General features: G+C 41.6%; 1 protein-coding gene across 4 annotated transcripts in view; it reads left to right on the forward strand.

Annotated features, from left to right (window-relative positions):
• The window catches only part of PID1 (phosphotyrosine interaction domain containing 1), a 194940-nt gene extending 178759 nt beyond the window's left edge, over nucleotides 1-16181 (forward strand). For all 4 annotated transcript variants that reach the window (XM_081813456.1, XM_081813455.1, XM_081813454.1 and 1 more), the window contains one exon: nucleotides 14024-16181. In XM_081813456.1, the coding sequence (XP_081669582.1) occupies nucleotides 14024-14500 (477 nt within the window). In that variant the 3' untranslated portion in view covers nucleotides 14501-16181. The remainder of the gene's footprint in view (nucleotides 1-14023) is intronic.
• Nucleotides 16182-16818: the final 637 nt, after the last annotated feature.

A 16818-nucleotide genomic window follows, 5' to 3' on the forward strand; every position in this document is an offset into this window, starting at 1 on the left:
TTCCTCATATCAGTGAGATCATATGATACATGTCTTTCTCTGTTTGACTTATTTCACTCAACATAATACCCTCCAGTTCCATCCACGTCGTTGCAAATGGCAAGATCTCATTCCTTTTGATGGCTGCATAATATTCCATTGTAAAATACTGTAATTTTAAATAAAATTGCTACATGGCTCTTTAAATGTAGTCAGTATAATCTATGTACCAAACTAACATCTCTTTAAAAAAATCTCATGAGCATACTTTTTTTCAAATTATGCTAGAACACTTGTATGGCAGGCACTATTTTTTCCCAGTTTTATTGAGAAATAATTGACATACATCATTGTGTAAGTTTAAGGCATATGGCCTGATGGTTTGATTTACATATATTGTGAAATGAGTACCACAGTAAATATAGCTGGCACTCATTTTCTCACAGAGATACAATAAAAAGAAAAAGAAAAACAAGAAGTTTCTCCTTGTGATGAGAACTTATAGGAGTTACTGTCTTAACAACCCTCCTGTATATCACACAGCAATGTTAGCTATAATCATCATGTTGTACATTACATGCCTTATTAATCTTATAACCAGAAGTTCGTACTTTCTGACCACCATCCTTCAAATTACCCTCTGTCTCACCCCTGACTCTGGTAACCTCAAGTCTGATCTTTTTGTCTGTGAGTTGGTATTTTTTGTTTGTTTTTCGGGGGATTTTTGTTTGTTTTGTGTTTTTTTAGATTGCACATATAAGTGCGATCATACAGTATTTGTATTTCTCTGACACTTCACTTAGCGTTAGTGCCTTCAAGGACCATCCATGTTGTTGTAAATGGTAAGATTTCCCCAATTTTTTATGGCTGAATAATATATATGTATATATCACAACTTCTTTATCCATTAGTCAGTAGACACTTAGGTTGTTTCCATGTCTTGGCTTTTGGGTGTTGGTAATATTTTGGATATGACACCTAAAAGATAAGCAACAAAAGAAAAAATAAGCAAGTGGGACCTCATCAAACTAAAAAGCTTCTGCACAGCAAAAGAAACCATCAAAAGGCAATCTATGAAATGGGGAAAAAATGTCAAACCATATGTCATTTGCATAACCATGTAAGGGGTTGATACCCAAAATACATAAGAACTCATATAACTCAATAGCAAAAACAAACAAACAACAACAAATAACCAATTAAAAAATGGGTAAAGGTCTTGAATAGACATTTCCCCAGAGAAGATCTACAAAAGGCCAACAGGTATATGAAAAGATGCCCAACATCACTAGTCATTAGGGAAATGTAAATTAAAACATACTGAGATACCACCTCATGCCTGTTAAAATGGCCATCATCAAGAAGATAAGAGATAACAAGTGGCATGGATGTGAAGAAAAGGAAACCCTTGTGTGCTGTTGGTGGGATTGTAAATTGGTACAGCCACAGTATAGAAAACAGAATGGGGGATCCCAAAAAATTAAAAATAGAACTACCATGGGGCACCTGGGTGGCTCAGTCGGTTAAATGTCTGACTCTTGATCCCAGCTCAGGTCTTGATCTCAGGGTAGTAAGTTCAAACCCCAAGTCTTAAAAAAATAAATAAATAAAAAAGAAATATGAAACTACCATGTAATCCAGCAATTCCACCTCTGCGAATATATCTAAAAAAAATGAAAACACTAACTGGAAAAGATATCCATACCCCCATGTCCACGGCAGCATTACTTACAATAGCTCTTCTTTAACCATCATCAATTCTGCAGCATTTCTCTTCCTTCCTGGTCTCTTATAGTCCTTCTATCCCCTCCTGCAGCCCTTGCAACCCCACCAAATGTCATCCTAAAATAGTATCAGGGTCTGCTTCAAAGGCTGTTGGTCACCCTATGAGATTACACAGAGGATTGGATGTTCAGATCAGAAATTTCATCCAGTACCAACTTTACTAATAATTTCAAGGAAACAGCACAAGCAAAACAAGGTGAGATCTGGGACCGTCAGTGAGTCTCTTTCAGTCCCTTCTTGCTGCACCAAAGATGGTCTAGTCCAGATAACACAGAAGATACCTAATACTGTATGTGGTTATAGTACTTATATGAAGGAGAGCCCTTTAAACCTTGAGACATTTCCATTTTATACTTAGTTATGTAGCTTAAGAGACATTTTCCTGGAAGCCATGTGCTGTAACTCTACAGATTTCAGGTTTGTTTACCACGAACAATTCTAGGCAAACAGGTACACCCTGCAAAAAGCATTCCATAGATAAGGACTTGCCTGCTAGCAAACGACACAAGGTCTGTCGTTAACAAGCTGACAAGGAGATTAAACCAGACCATTTCTTTCTCTTTTCGGGTCACTCTCCCTTTCCCCCATAAAGGGAGAGAATGGATTTCAGAATGTTGTTTAATCATTTATTCCCCATCCTGTCATATTTCTTCTGCAAGGAAAATATGTAAATAATGGAAATTTTCAAAAAATTATTTTTTGACCATATGTCTTTAAATTTAAATATCTTCTGGTTTGAGTTATCCATACAATTAATATGCATATGCATTGATCAGAACAGCGTAAATGTATTACAAATTTTGGTAAGTAATTATAAATAAAAGATAGCTTTATTAGAAAAACAACTCTTAATAAGATGGATGAGATGACTTTTGTAATTGATATTTTTATTGGGATAATTGATTCACATGCAGTTGTTAAGAAATAATCCAGGGGCGCCTGGGTGGCTCACTCAGTTAATCGTCTGCCTTCGGCTCAGATCGTGATCCCAGAGTCCTGGGATCGAGCCCCGTATCAGGCTGGGAGCCTGCTTCTCCCTCTCCCTCTGCGGCTCCCCCTGCTTGTGCTCTCTCTCTCTGTCAAATAAATAAATAAAGACCGAGAGAGAGAGAGAGAGAGCACAAGCAGGGCGAGCAGCAGGCAGAGGGAGGAGTAGGCTCCCTGTTGAGTAAGGAGCCCAATGTGGACCTCAATCCCAGGACTCTGGGATCATGACCTGAGCTGAAGGCACCCAGGCACCCAGGCATCCCTAAATAAAATTTTTTTTTTTTTTTAAAGAAAGAATCCAGAGAGTTCCCCAACACTTTACCCACTTTTCTCCAATGGTAACACTGCAAAACTGTCATGTAATACCTCAGTCATACTCCACTCATCTTTTTCAGCTTTTCCAAGTTTTACTCATGATGAGCGTGTATTTAGTTCTATGCAACTTTTGCATGAGTGTAGGCAGGTTTCCAGCCCTGCAGTGAAGATTCTAAACACATCCCTCACAACAGTGAGTCCTCATGTTGCTCTTCTTTAACCTCACCCTCACGCCACCCCTGACCCCGGCAACCACCAATCTGTTCCCCATATCTAAAGTGATATACAAATGGAATCCTACAGTATGTCGCTTTTCGGGATTTTTTATTTTCACCCAGCAGAATTCCCTGGAGATCCATCTGGGTTGTTGCAGGTATATTTCAATAGTTCATTCCATGGTAGAGCTGTGCCATAGTTTACTTAACCATTTGTCTGTCGAAAGACATCTGGACCGATTCCGTTTCTTGGCTATTGCCAATAAAGCTTCTGTGAACATTCATGTAGAGGTTTTGTCTGAACAAGTGTTCATTTCTCTGGAATACATAGTAATTCCATGTTTTGTTCGCCTCAGTGTACCTCTCTTGTTGCAAACCTTCACTGGCCTTTGATTAAGAGCTCAAGACTTACAGCCCAGAGATTGGTGTGTTTATTTTATTACCTCCAACCAAATGTTGTCTGGATGTGATTCTTTCTAAATGTTTAATGCCTTCTCTGGTCCATTTCTAACGAATTGTGCATGAAGCAAAATGAATTGGTAAAGTGCTACAAGGACTAAACTTGGTGACATTTTTCACCTGCCGCCGTGCTTGTCCCTTGAATCCATTTGTCAGGATAACTCTCAAGCAGTGTGCTCCATATTGATTTATCATTTCGAGAATCTTCTCATTGTGAACATTTTGGGGCCTTGCAGAGCTCTGCTGAATGTCTGTCCCTCTCCAGGATACTCCCCTGAATTGAAAGCAGAAGGAGAGATATCAAACTTGTCATGAATTAATTGCTCTTGTCCTACTGAGGGACAGATTTGACCATCCTCGAGCCAGCTCACCAGAAGGGGCCCGAGGAGGGGATGTATGTTTCAGTGTGGTGTCACTTTTATTAGGTGACTTTGTCTTCAGGGGCACACTTCAGTGCCTTCCAGATAAATCGCTTCTGTCTTTGACAGTGACAATGACAATGTTTCCAACTTCATACATCCAAGAGCCAATTGACAGGACAAATTGCGCATTGGTACTGCTTGATGAGCTCAAGATGGGGCACAGTGTCTCAAATCACTCTACGTCACTGGAACGAAGATGTAGTAATATGAATCATAGAAACACATCTATCACTTAAACACCTAATTGTGAGACAGAAGCTGTATTTAACAGCCGAAGCAATGTTCGTCTCTTTATTAGAGTGCAAAAATAGTATTTAATTATTTTTTGATGTTGGGTCTTAGTAAATTTGCTTTTGCCCCCCATGACGTACATTTACATAATAAAAGGAAACCATCTCCCAGTAAAATTTCTATTAATATTTTTATAGATTCTGTCAACATAACACATGCAAATATTTGGAAAGACTTGCTAAACAATAAGAAAAGTATCTTAATATTTATGACCTTAGGAAAGTTACTGAAATAAATAAATATTACTGAACAAAGGAATATGCATAAATGTGCACCAGAAGATATGCACTTTGGAAAACCTAAATTTGTGCTGCCAGCATTGTTGCTAAGAAGAAAATTAAGAGTAAGTCTGTGAGCCTTTCCAGGTCATCACCATCCCCTTGGGGATAACAAAAATGTGCTGTTTGAGACAGGCTTACCTTAGGCCACCAGTCTCATCCTCTGCCTCTGGGTCAGCCGACTAAACCTGGCCAAACAGATATAAGACAAAGACTTCAAAGCATAGCCTTAAGGGAAATGGCAACAATTGCTCCTCATCCCTGTCTAGCCAGAGGAGAGCTGGGTCTACTCCTGAAGAGGTCTGCCAAAAAACAGGCCCCAGAGTGGACCTAAGATTCACTTTGGAGAAGAAAATCCTCATTCTGATCCAGAATCATCTGGGCTTCTTAGGGATGACCCACACAAGTCTGAAGGGCTGAGGAGTAGGACCCTGGGGGGTAACCAGAAGGGATTCCCAGGTCTGCTGAGAGCTGAGCCCTGGCCTCTCAGGCTGGCCTTTTGAGGCTCTCCTGCCTTTGTGGAGGGCTTTGTAAAGCCCTGCTCACCATGCGTGCGGCTCCCAGAGCAATTCCACATCACATGCTGTCTGGCTTGTTGGTATATATACCACCCACAAGGGCAAGGTTGGAGCCAACACAGCACATGCTTAATATTTGCTCTTTGGAATTGTTCTTTGAAGTAGGGATTGTTTGCTTTCTAAAACACCATTTCAAAATTCTTTAGGAATAGGATATCTGAATATTAAGTATGCATTCTTGTCTCCTTCCTTCAATTATTGATGCTAGCTAGCATCCTTGTTTAAACCCCTGAGTTATGCAAACACATCTCAGGTTAAGGACAGTTTAACTGATTCCAAATTCCTTTTTGAATGTTAAACAAGCCCTGGCAGAGTGTCTGTCACCTTTCCATGTTCCTGATGGGTCTCAGTGTGGACAGTTGAAGAAGTGGCCAGAGAGAAGATAGATGACCTAAGAATGAAAAGAAAAAAAATTTTAAAAAAGGGTCTAGATCCTCTTCAAGGAAGATTGGGGTAGAGGGAAGAATCTGGTCCTTGGGGTAGAAGCACTGTGTCCCACATCTTTTTTTTTTCAGGGACCAGCTGTGTGATGTGTAACAAAGGGATGGTGTTAGGCAGGTATGAATGGCCCCATTGAGCACTGAAGACCGAGAATGTTGATGATACACCTTTGAATCATCAGGAATTTATTGCAATATAATTATCAATACTTTGGGTTTAAACACTGGGAACGCTTGTTATTTGGATCTCCAAAATGAAGAAAGGAGAAATCTAAGAAAAGTGGAATAGATACTGAGTAGCCTAAAACAATGCATCATTTTACTCCAATAGTTCATTAAAGGCCAATCAGTTTGATGTGCCTGGAACGTCCTGAGAGTGAAGACATAGATGTCAAGGGAGGCCAAGAACCCCTTCTGTCCAGGGCAAGTGGCAAGTCACCAATGGTGTTCTAGTTGCCAGGCCATTTTGTTTGGGAGGCAAAGTCTGCCTTGGTCATCTACCTCTATATCTTTCTAGTTCCTATTCGCCTTCCCTTCTCCCTTGATGCTCTTCCAAAGCCCCTCTCCTGCCTGGCCTTCCACCACAGCAACATCTGAGGAACCAAAACCACAGTGAAGGTAAAAATAATGAGCCTTCATGGAACACAGCTTGATCCAAGGAACGGACTCTAAATGGGGATTTTTTTTTTTTTTTTTGTCCCCATTGTGCTGTATGAAAGACCTTTTTGAACCTAAGAGAAGTTTTCTGGATTCATTGAAAATGCTCACAGAGGCATGTGTGTGTTCTTCTCGCTAAAGCTAGCCTTGCCCATGTCAGGTTTAGTCCTGTAACCTTTGTCTGTGTACTGACAACATAAGCCCCACAAGGGGGCAGAGAGTTATATTGATTCTGTTCACTAATATACCTAGTTCCTAGTAGGTGCTCAATACATACTTATCAAATGAATGTGCCTTTAAGAAGTTTAATTTTCAAAAAAAAATTTAATTTTCAAGCCCAAAGCTTATTACTTTATTTTCTTTTCACAGTGACTTCATAGGTTTTCCTGTGAACAGCATTTATTCTTTAATACTTCCTTCATGGCTTACAACTTGTAATACAGTTTCAAGGTCATGATTAGCATTATGTCTGTCTTTGCATTGGGGATTGTTAGGAACTCGTTATGTGGATCCATCCCCGCTCTTCAGAGTGTCTAGTGGTTGCTTGCTTTGCTGCAGCCAGCAAGGAAGGAGACAGTTCAAGCTGGGATTGTGAATGTCAATGTTCTGTCCCATTTTTCCACAAAGTGCAGTAGGAATTAATATCAGAGGAAAAGAGTTTGACTCTGCTGTTGACTCAGGATTGGCTCTTCTTTTTCTTATCTTCTGCCTTATAACCCAAGTGCTATTAGGATTCCCAGTCAAGTATTCTCCTTCTTGAGTTCATATCATGTTATTTTATGTCAGCTGAGGACAGCAAGTCTCCTACAGACAACGAAAGAACACCAAGGATTTTTATATCCCAAGAAAGGCCTCTGGAGAAGCTTTGATCTGGATGTGCCATCCTGTAGAAACCTCACAGTAAACTGAACCAAAGCTGGGCTCGTGTGGTTGTGCAGTTGGGTTTGTCCATCTTGGAAGGTCTAAGATCTCCAGGAAGCCAGGTGCTTGGATTCTTACATGATCATCTATTCTATCCCACCTCTTTATTTTGGGGCCCCTGTCATTAGCCTCGCCATCCCACTATGTGGTCTAGGATAAGATGGGTCAGGGTCCTAAACAAGGGGTTTTCAGGCCAGAATGAAATATTGACTGGCACCAAGAGGAAGGGATGGTGCTAGCTTGGTTGGCCAGAAGGCTCCATGTCAGGCAACCAGAGTTTGTTTTGCCACAGATGAAGAAAGAATGGTGATTCATGAATGGAGAGCTGGCTGAGCTGTTGGAAAAGTCCTGGTTGGGAAGGAGAGCTTCTGAGAATACTAGTCTCTCCTGACTGACACTGGGATTGTGGCAGGCGCTCTGGTGGGCCCCTCAGCTCCATGGCCTCTATGGATTTTCACACGTCGTGAATATTCTCCAATAATTTTTTCAGTCGGGATTGGGCAAAGCCCATTCACACACATTGCAGCCGTCTGTATCTGAGGCATCAGTGTATGCCATTGAATGACACATGGGGAAAAACTTTCATTTTTTTGCTCTGCTTGTTTATTTCTCTCTGAATGATTCATTCTTAGTAAGTTTCTTGCCCAATGCCTGTTCCTGCAACCGTAGAAAAGATGTTAGTATTTACTGCATATTTCCAACTGGTTGTTACTCCCCTGGAAGACTTCCCGTCATCTTCTGAGTCCCTTTGTTCCTACACCCTGGGAGGCGACAACTTAAAAAAAAAAAATCTGTCTACCATTTTGGGCATTTAGTGACCAGTTTAGTGACTCAAGGTTTCTCGTCTATTCTGTGGCTCTGGAAGATTGCAGCCCATAAGGATGAGGCTCAGAAGGGACTTATTCATCTAGAAAACATTCACTTCTTTCATAGATGGGCAGGAATAACAAGATTCTGCTTCACCAGACCTGAAACGGTGTACAGCTATGTTGGCAGCAGAACCTCCTGAAGCCGCCTTGCACATTGAGTCCTTTGTTTTTACTCCTAGGGAGGAAGTGCCCACAGAGGGGTGTGAACGAAAGTCTCCTACACAAGGAAGATTGTGGCAAGAAGCGATCTCTCTCTATGGAGAGAGTAAATCCCTGCCACAGTGTCGATTTGGAAGGCTACAGAGATAACGCGCTGTATTTGGGGGTTTCTGTTTATTGACACATATAGATCCTGTGGCCTCCTGTCGGTAGAGGATATGGCTGAATGCACAGCATAACGAAGCTTTGGTATTTTGAGAGAGTTGATTTTGTTTTTTAAGTTTTTACTTTAAGTTTTCCCTTGAAAAACAGAGCCATAGGTATTTTTCTATTACACTATATATCAAAAATTAAAGAGAGAAATTAACATTTTTTTAATAAAGCCTGAAGAGTTGTTGTTTTTTCCAGTGATTTAGAGTCAGCAGTAAGGGTTAATGGCAGACTCTGGAGAACTTAGGGGAAGGTTAGTGAATGCACAGGCAGGTAGTAAATAGTTGACTTATGAGGGGAAAGTGCACAAATGGAGGATTTCAGAACACGGGACATTATGGATGATAACAGGGCTGATTTAAAGGGGTCATTCTGAGGGGAAACTGTCTTGGTACATCATGTCATCATTTTACATTCCATTTTTAGGGAAACTCCATTCAGATAATTCTTTTCCCATGTCTCTTTAAGAAATGGCAACTTAGCATTGTTTCTTTGTATTTATGTTATCTCCTGGGATTTCTGACATCATCAACTCCACAAAGGCAACAAAACAGCGGTGTCCTTGACTTCCCAAGGTTCACCCAGTGACATCAGTTTAGACCCTCTAGCTCATGTTTTATGTTGACTAGATCCTGTAGGAACCAGAGAACAGTTCATGACTGGGACTGCCTCGAAGGGTTTGGACAGAGTTAACTCATTTAACTGAAGAGGAGACTCAGCCAAGAGCCTTACCAAGGCCTGAGGTGAGCAGACCCTGGTCCTATCAAGCAGCAGGACTGGAGCTGCTTATCTATACAATCAGCCATTTTCTGGCATGTCAGGAGCATGTTTGCTAATTCTGTGCTTGAACAAAGAAGGGCTTGTCCGTCCACTGCAGCTTCCGTAGTCTCCATGGAAAATCCCAATCGAGAGCCAACATAAATTGTGGAAGCCCCAGTCATCATTGGTGTGCTTGGAAGCCCCTGTCAGTGTCACAGTGGAGAGGAGTCATCCCCTAATCCACTTTCAGCTCTCCTCCCTCTGCAGGCTGAGTAATACTTCGCAAGATGAAGCTGACGGAATAGTCGGGATTAGTACTGGGAGAACACGTTTATGCTTCTCTATTCGCAGACAGCTTTTGGAAAGATGCCAAAAGTCTGCAGTTCTGGGATTAAACAGTTTGTTTTCATTGATTTCATTTTAAGTAGATTATATTTTCTTGAGTTTTAGAAATCACATATTATAAACAGATATTAAATATATTAAATATATGTGTGTGTGTGTGTGTGTGTGTGTGTGTATAATTTTGTTATTTGTGCTCCATTTTACCTGGGAATTTTAGGAGGTTTCTGAGTCTTTCTGAAATTATACAACAAGGAATAAAATTGTAAAGAAAGGCCTAGGCCCCTAATGGCGTGGAAAAGAGTGTCATTTACGAAAGCGCCCCACAAAAGAATGCTATCCACTGTTTGGGAGGACCCACTGCATTTAGGGTGCTCACAGAAATCCAAAATCTCTCATACAGTCAAAAGATGGGGAAAATGAACAAGTGGATCGTAAGTGGACTCCAACGGAAACAGCTCTCATCTAATAGGAAAGTGGCTTAGGAATTCAACAGGTATCTTTTTAGGATGTCTTTTCCATGCACTCTTCCTCACAAATCCTCAAAATGTACCTGAAAGCCCAGCACCTTGCAGGACAGAGAACGTGTCCTAGCGCCACCACCTGACCTAGGGGTCTTATCTTGGAAAATGGGCTAGCGGTAGTCATAGTCCATTCTGATCCACGGATCCACAGGGTTGTCAACGAAGCTGGTAGACACAAAGTGCCTTTTGTCTAAAGTGTGACGCAAACATTAGGTACTACTTATTCAGCGTCTGTGTGGCTTGATTTGGCTGTGATATATATATAAATGACGGTTTAGGACCTCGTGCTTGATGTGCAGTGTGCTATCCAGGTGACCTTGGTGAAACTGGGCCACTGAAAGGAGATTACTTTCATAATAAGTTTAATACCAAGAGGTTATATTTACGTTCTATGGTCCTACCTCAGAGCTTTAAAATTGTTTTTATATATGTCTACGTATTAAAAGTAGCTTTCATTATTATTTTAGTAAGCTCTTCAGGCTACTCATCTCTGCCCCCTCCTTCTCTCAAGCACACTTCCAAAATAAAGCTTCATTTCCTTAAAATCCTCAATTTTCAAGTCATAAATATTTATAAGAGAGGAATACATTTTTCCGAGTTACACGTATTTAACTACTATGAAATCGCTTTCATTTGGAGTGAATTATCTACAACTTCTAATAAAGTTCTTTAAGTTCATCCCTTAATTATATCATGTTAGAAGGCATTGGCTGGATAACTTTTTTAAAAAGTGTGTGTGTGTGTGTGTGTATGTGAGATTAGAGCAAATTGAAGGAGATTTCCTCTCTCTGAAGGCTGTTTCTATCAAATATAAGTATGATTATTTCTAGTTTCAGTGGCTAGTAAGAAAGAATGCACTTTCACTTCAAGCACTGAAGCTAGTTTCCCCATTTTCTTTTGAATTTCTGAATGTAAAGATGTTCTAGAAAGGAATGAGGTATTGCAACATGGTACCACTTGGATGAACCTTGAAAACATTATGCTCAGTGAAAGAAGCCAGACGCAAAGGGTCGCATATTATGTGAAAATCTAGAATAGTAAATCCATAGAAACAGAAAGCAGATTGGAGTTTGCAGGGGCTTGGGGGGGGGGACGATAGAGAGTGACAGCTTCATGGGTGTGATGTCACCCTTGGGGGAGGGGGGACGATAGAGAGTGACAGCTTCATGGGTGTGATGTCACCCTTGGGGGAGGGGGGACGATAGAGAGTGACAGCTTCATGGGTGTGATGTCACCCTTGGAGGTGGTGAAAATATTTTGGACAGATCTGATAGTTGTACAACATTTTGACTACTCAATGCCACTGAATCACACATTTTAAGATGGGTAATTTTATGTGATGTGAATTTCACCTCAATAAAAGAGTAATAAAGCTGTTAAAAAAGACTAAAGGTATCCTAAAGTACGCTATACAGAAAGCACATTTGCAGCAAGTGTATAAATCAAGAACTCTCTATTGTACATTTACTCCAACCCACAGTGACAGGAGCCATCCAACCTGTGGCTCTCCTTGTGGGGCTGTCTGTCTGTGTTATTTCCCCCTTCCGTCTCCTGCCACGTGTTGTCAGTCCCATCTCTGTAATGTCGTCCCCATCAGGCTCCGTCTGTCCTTTCCTGTCACCTGCACGAACTCCACTCCTGATCCGGGCCCTCTTGCCTCCTGGTTGTGCTGTCTGAGCATTCTGCTACTGCCCAGCCCTTCCCATCTACTCTTCCTGGCATCGGGCAAGTCTTCCAAGTTCACAATCGTGCTCAGACCCAGACACTTCTGGGACTGTAGACCTTCCATGGCATTCCTTCCAGAGCAGGGATGTCCGTGCTCCCTGGACTACATGCAGGGCTGTCTTCCAAAGTTTAGCCTGCTTTCATCCCGTGGCAGCTTACCTCCTGTGTCTTCTCCAGGGCTGCCCTCTGCGGAGGAGGGCTTTCCCCACTGCAGCCCCTTTCCTTTCTGCTGCCTCCTCTCACTACCTTCACGTGCTTCTCCTCCCTGGCGTTTGAGAACCCATGTCTTGAAATCCAGTGACTCTCCCCTGAGGCCTTCCATCAGCAGGACACCATCACTCCCTCCTCTGAATCCTCAGGGTACTTTGCCTGTATCCCTCGCCTGCCCTTTTCACGGTCTGCCTTATTAATTACGGTAGAGGGTTAGCAGTTGGCCCAGAACCACCCACCTTGTGAACTGTGGAACTAGGATGTAAATCTTGACTTTGTCGGCTTCAAAGACTGTGCTGTGAGCAAATACCAATGACTTCCATCCTATTGATTTTGGACCTCTCCATCTCCCCCCTCCTCCTTCTCCAGCCCCCTTGGCACTTCGCCATTGTGCATAATAGGTTCCTGATAAGTATTCCTAGAATGTGCAGCACTGTGCTTCTTTACAAAGAAGTTATTTTTTTAAGGGGCTGTCCAATTAACTCTTGTTTAAGGGATAAACAAACCATGAAAAAATGCAATAGTACATAACTTCTGTGTTCTACATCTTTTTGTATGTGGCCTTTATAGCCCCACTAAACACAGACATTGATTGGAATCATTGTACCCAAATCTCCTTTCTCATCATTTCATTGGACCTTTTTCTGATCTTGTCTTCCTCAAATTGACAGTATTTACATCTGTGTCACCAATTTTGAACCTAATTATATACTATTTCATGTTATTTCTTAAATGATTTCTTCAGTTTTATGCATTTCCATAATGCCAGTTGTCCAACGGTGTCAGCTCCATGCATTTTGATGACGGAAAAAAAAAAAAAGAGAAAGAATGAAAATCCCTTCTTAGTATGATAATAAATGAGTGTTTTAAAAGACACTATTTGAGGGGCGCCTGGGTGGCTCAGTGGGTTAAGCCTCTGCCTTCAACTCAGGTCATGATGGGGGGTGGGGTCCTTGGATCGAGCCCCACATTGGGCTCCCTGCTCTGTGGGAAGCCTGCTTCTCCCTCTCCCTCTGCCCCTTCCCCCTGCTCACGGGCATGTGCGTGCATTCTGTCTCTCAAATAAACAAAATCTTAAAAAAAATAGAAAAAGACACTATTTGAATCACTTGGAATTATTTGTCTTTGTTTTCGTACTGCCCATCTAGCTGTTTGATAAGCCAGCATTCCAGTCTTAACCCATCTGTGGATCTTTCCTTTATTATCACTATAACCAGATGCCCATCAGTTTAAAACTTGTTTAGGCTGAAAAACAACTGTGCATTGCTATATTTAAAAAATTATCTTGCTGGTGGTGGGGGAGTTGGGGAAAACAATCATGTTTTAAGCCATAATGTAAATAGAACAGTTTTTGTGTCCTTGGCATTTGCTAGAAGCAAAAGCTTAAGTGAAATCAAACACTGAGAGAATTGTAAAGAGATAAGGAGACAAGTTTAATAAAGATTTTTTTTTTTTTTCAGATACGGCATCCTTTTGACTTCCTCCTGTCATTAAATTCTGCATGTGTTTGGTTGAAAGTAAAATTTAAATGGCTTTATGATTTTAAAGAAATGCCAAATTATGTAAAAAGATGATATTGTTACTCTAACTTGAATTTTAAAAAGGGGTAGGGAGAGGAGAGGGAGAGTGGGTCTCTAGAAATTAGGTTTTTTAAAAATCCAACACTACTTAAGGCATTTCAGTACCTTTACCAAGTGCTCAACTTGTGAGGGAGAAAAGGTAGAAATTCTGATGACAGTTTTTTGTTTGTTTGTTTGTTTGTTTTTTAAGGAGCTGGAAAGATGTCTCTCCACCTGCCCAGAGTGACAGTGTGACTATCTGAGAACATCTAAGTGAACAACTAGAATGAAGAGCCTAATATTGACCTTTCCCTTTTTCTTCCTCTCTTCCCTCTGCAGGTTACCTATCTGGGTAAAGTCCCCACCACAGGCATGCAGTTTCTGTCAGGCTGCACAGAGAAACCAGTCATCGAGCTCTGGAAGAAGCACACGCTAGCCCGAGAAGATGTCTTTCCAGCCAATGCCCTTCTGGAAATCCGACCATTCCAAGTCTGGCTCCATCACCTCGACCACAAAGGTGAAGCCACGGTCCACATGGATACCTTCCAGGTGGCGCGCATTGCCTACTGCACTGCCGACCACAACGTGAGCCCCAACATCTTCGCCTGGGTTTACAGGGAGATCAACGATGACCTGTCCTACCAGATGGACTGCCACGCTGTAGAGTGTGAGAGCAAGCTCGAGGCCAAGAAGCTGGCCCACGCCATGATGGAGGCCTTCAAGAAGACTTTCCACAGTATGAAGAGTGATGGTCGGATCCATAGGAACAGCTCATCGGAAGAAGTTTCCCAGGAATTGGAATCCGATGATGGCTGAATGAACTTAGGACACTTCAGCAAGGCAGCATTGGTCAAGGAATTCAAGATGATAGATGAATAAGCAATGATTCAAATTTGGGAAGAAAAGACTGCCAAACTATTGGCTGACCAAGCTTTTTAAATTTAGAAGAGCAATTCTAAATCTAAAGAAATGTATTATTAAAGTAATTACATTACATTGAAATCTGCTGCTGCTGTGACTGTGAGGAGGGTGGGCGTGCGGATGGGAAGGAAAGTTCTAGACTGTCTCCCCCCCCCCCCCATTTCCCCATGCCTCCCTGTAGGAGACCTCCATGCCAGTTATCACCATGCTCAGGCAAATACACTGCGTCTGTTATTTGATGGACCATTCCAATTTGCCTTATGAAATCCAACAAGAATGTTAGATACACTTATAGGATCCCTAGTCATGGGGAGGGGATTTGGGGGGGGGGTTGCAGGTGCGGAGGCCGCAGAGCTAAAGGGACACCTCAGGCTCATCCTGAGAGCCCCTCTCCCTGGCATGTTTCAGATTCTCTCCTCAGTAAGCAAATCAGCACAGCCTTTATTGAGCTTTACAACTAACAACCTGATAGTTGGCAGTTAATTCACAGTTAAAGATAATGCTTTTATTTACATAAATATATCAAGCAGTACCCTCTTATTGTATTCACTTCATCTCTTTTCTTAGAATACTTGCAACTACTAATAGCTGCTTTCCTCATCCTTCCTCATCCACCCTCTTTCCCCTTCCAACCCAGCCAACGTCCCTAAGGGATGGATTCTCAGCATACACTGCGGGACACAAAAAGGGAAGAAAATAACCAAGCAGATGAAATAAACAATCAAAGTAGGAGTTCAAACAACCACCACAACCACAGAAACCTTGGAAAAAGGGAACGAGTTATCAGCAAGTGAGCAAACTCCATGTAGGCTGTCCTTTGATCAATTCTGATTTATGGTAACTTATTTAGTTGATGGTCCTGTCTGATGAATCCTTCATGGCAAGCTTCAGATCTGATTGGGCATCACCAAGGAAGCCTTGCCCCCATCACTCAATATTGTACTCTAATAGGGAATGTGCTTTATACACCTGGCTTGTCTAGAGAAACTACATCCTAAAGGGAAATCTGACCCCGTTATCTTAAAATTGGTGATATCTTAGGGGCAGAGTTGCCGGTTTGTTCACTGTTTCTAATGAGAAATTCTCACTAAGAGGGCCTGAGATGTCTCAGTTTCATGGATCTTTAGATATCATCAACACAGAGTCAACACTGAATGAAATTGAAAGTGTTGGTTCAAATACATACATTTAAGGCCAGGAGCAGATGGCTAGTTTTCTGGGTAATGTTGCTCCTTGACTGAAGTCTGTTTTTAATCCCCGTGATGTTAGGGACACTGGGGCACCTTACAGAAGCCTTAAATGAGAGCTCATCCAATCCAGAGAGTAATGGTGTCAGCGTTTTGGTCTGTGTATCTGCGTGTCCGTGTATGCATTTGTGTGTGTATGTGTGCCCCCGTGTATGGGTCCAGTTTTAAGGCATGTAGAATGAGCATGGAGTCGTATTGAGAAGAACTCGCCTCTTGGAGATATTGCTTGCTGTTCTACAACACATGTAAACTATTCTATAGCATAAATGCATTCGTTCTTTAATAAAAAATATGTTTGCATTAATAAAGCTGAGGACTTTCATACTTTATATGTCTTTCCTTTTTTAAGTAATGAAAACCTGAAGGACAGAATAGATCAAATTGAGTAAAGAGGGAATTCTTTCTAAAAAACATTCCTACTGGGTCATAAATAACCCATTCTTCCTTGATAGTGTTTAAATAAATCTTGTTTTATTTTCCAATGCCCAATTTATATTTAATTCAATGAGATGGTATCGTGTCAACCATTGAAATAGTTATTCAGTGTGGTGGACTTATTTCAGAGGAGAGTCTTCCGGAATGTTTTGCCAGTGATCACTATTTATAAAATCTTGCGTTTCATCTTGGGAGAACCTGTGCCGAGATCCTGGAAGGTAAACATGGAGTGATTCCTTCTGACAGCACTGGTTAAAAATGTTTCCTGCAGGCCATGATTTCTCAGAATGACCCCATTAATCTAGCAAGGCAGGTGGCCCTGGAGGCCGTGCATCTTGAGCAGTGCCCTTCATGGACTCAGTAACCAACATATAGTCTCCTGAAGTGAAAATATGAGAGCCTACTGAAGAGGGACACTCAGTTAAGAATTACCACCCATCTCCTCCCATTCAAATGGCATTTTCCCTCATTGACCTTTCCTCAATTTCAATTTCACTACCTTGCCCTTGAATAGGCTTCTAAGGAGGGAAA

Source organism: Leptonychotes weddellii, chromosome 3 (genome assembly GCF_054177405.1).
Source record: "Leptonychotes weddellii isolate Sample4059 chromosome 3, ASM5417740v2, whole genome shotgun sequence".
NCBI classification, from domain to species: Eukaryota; Metazoa; Chordata; class Mammalia; order Carnivora; family Phocidae; genus Leptonychotes; species Leptonychotes weddellii.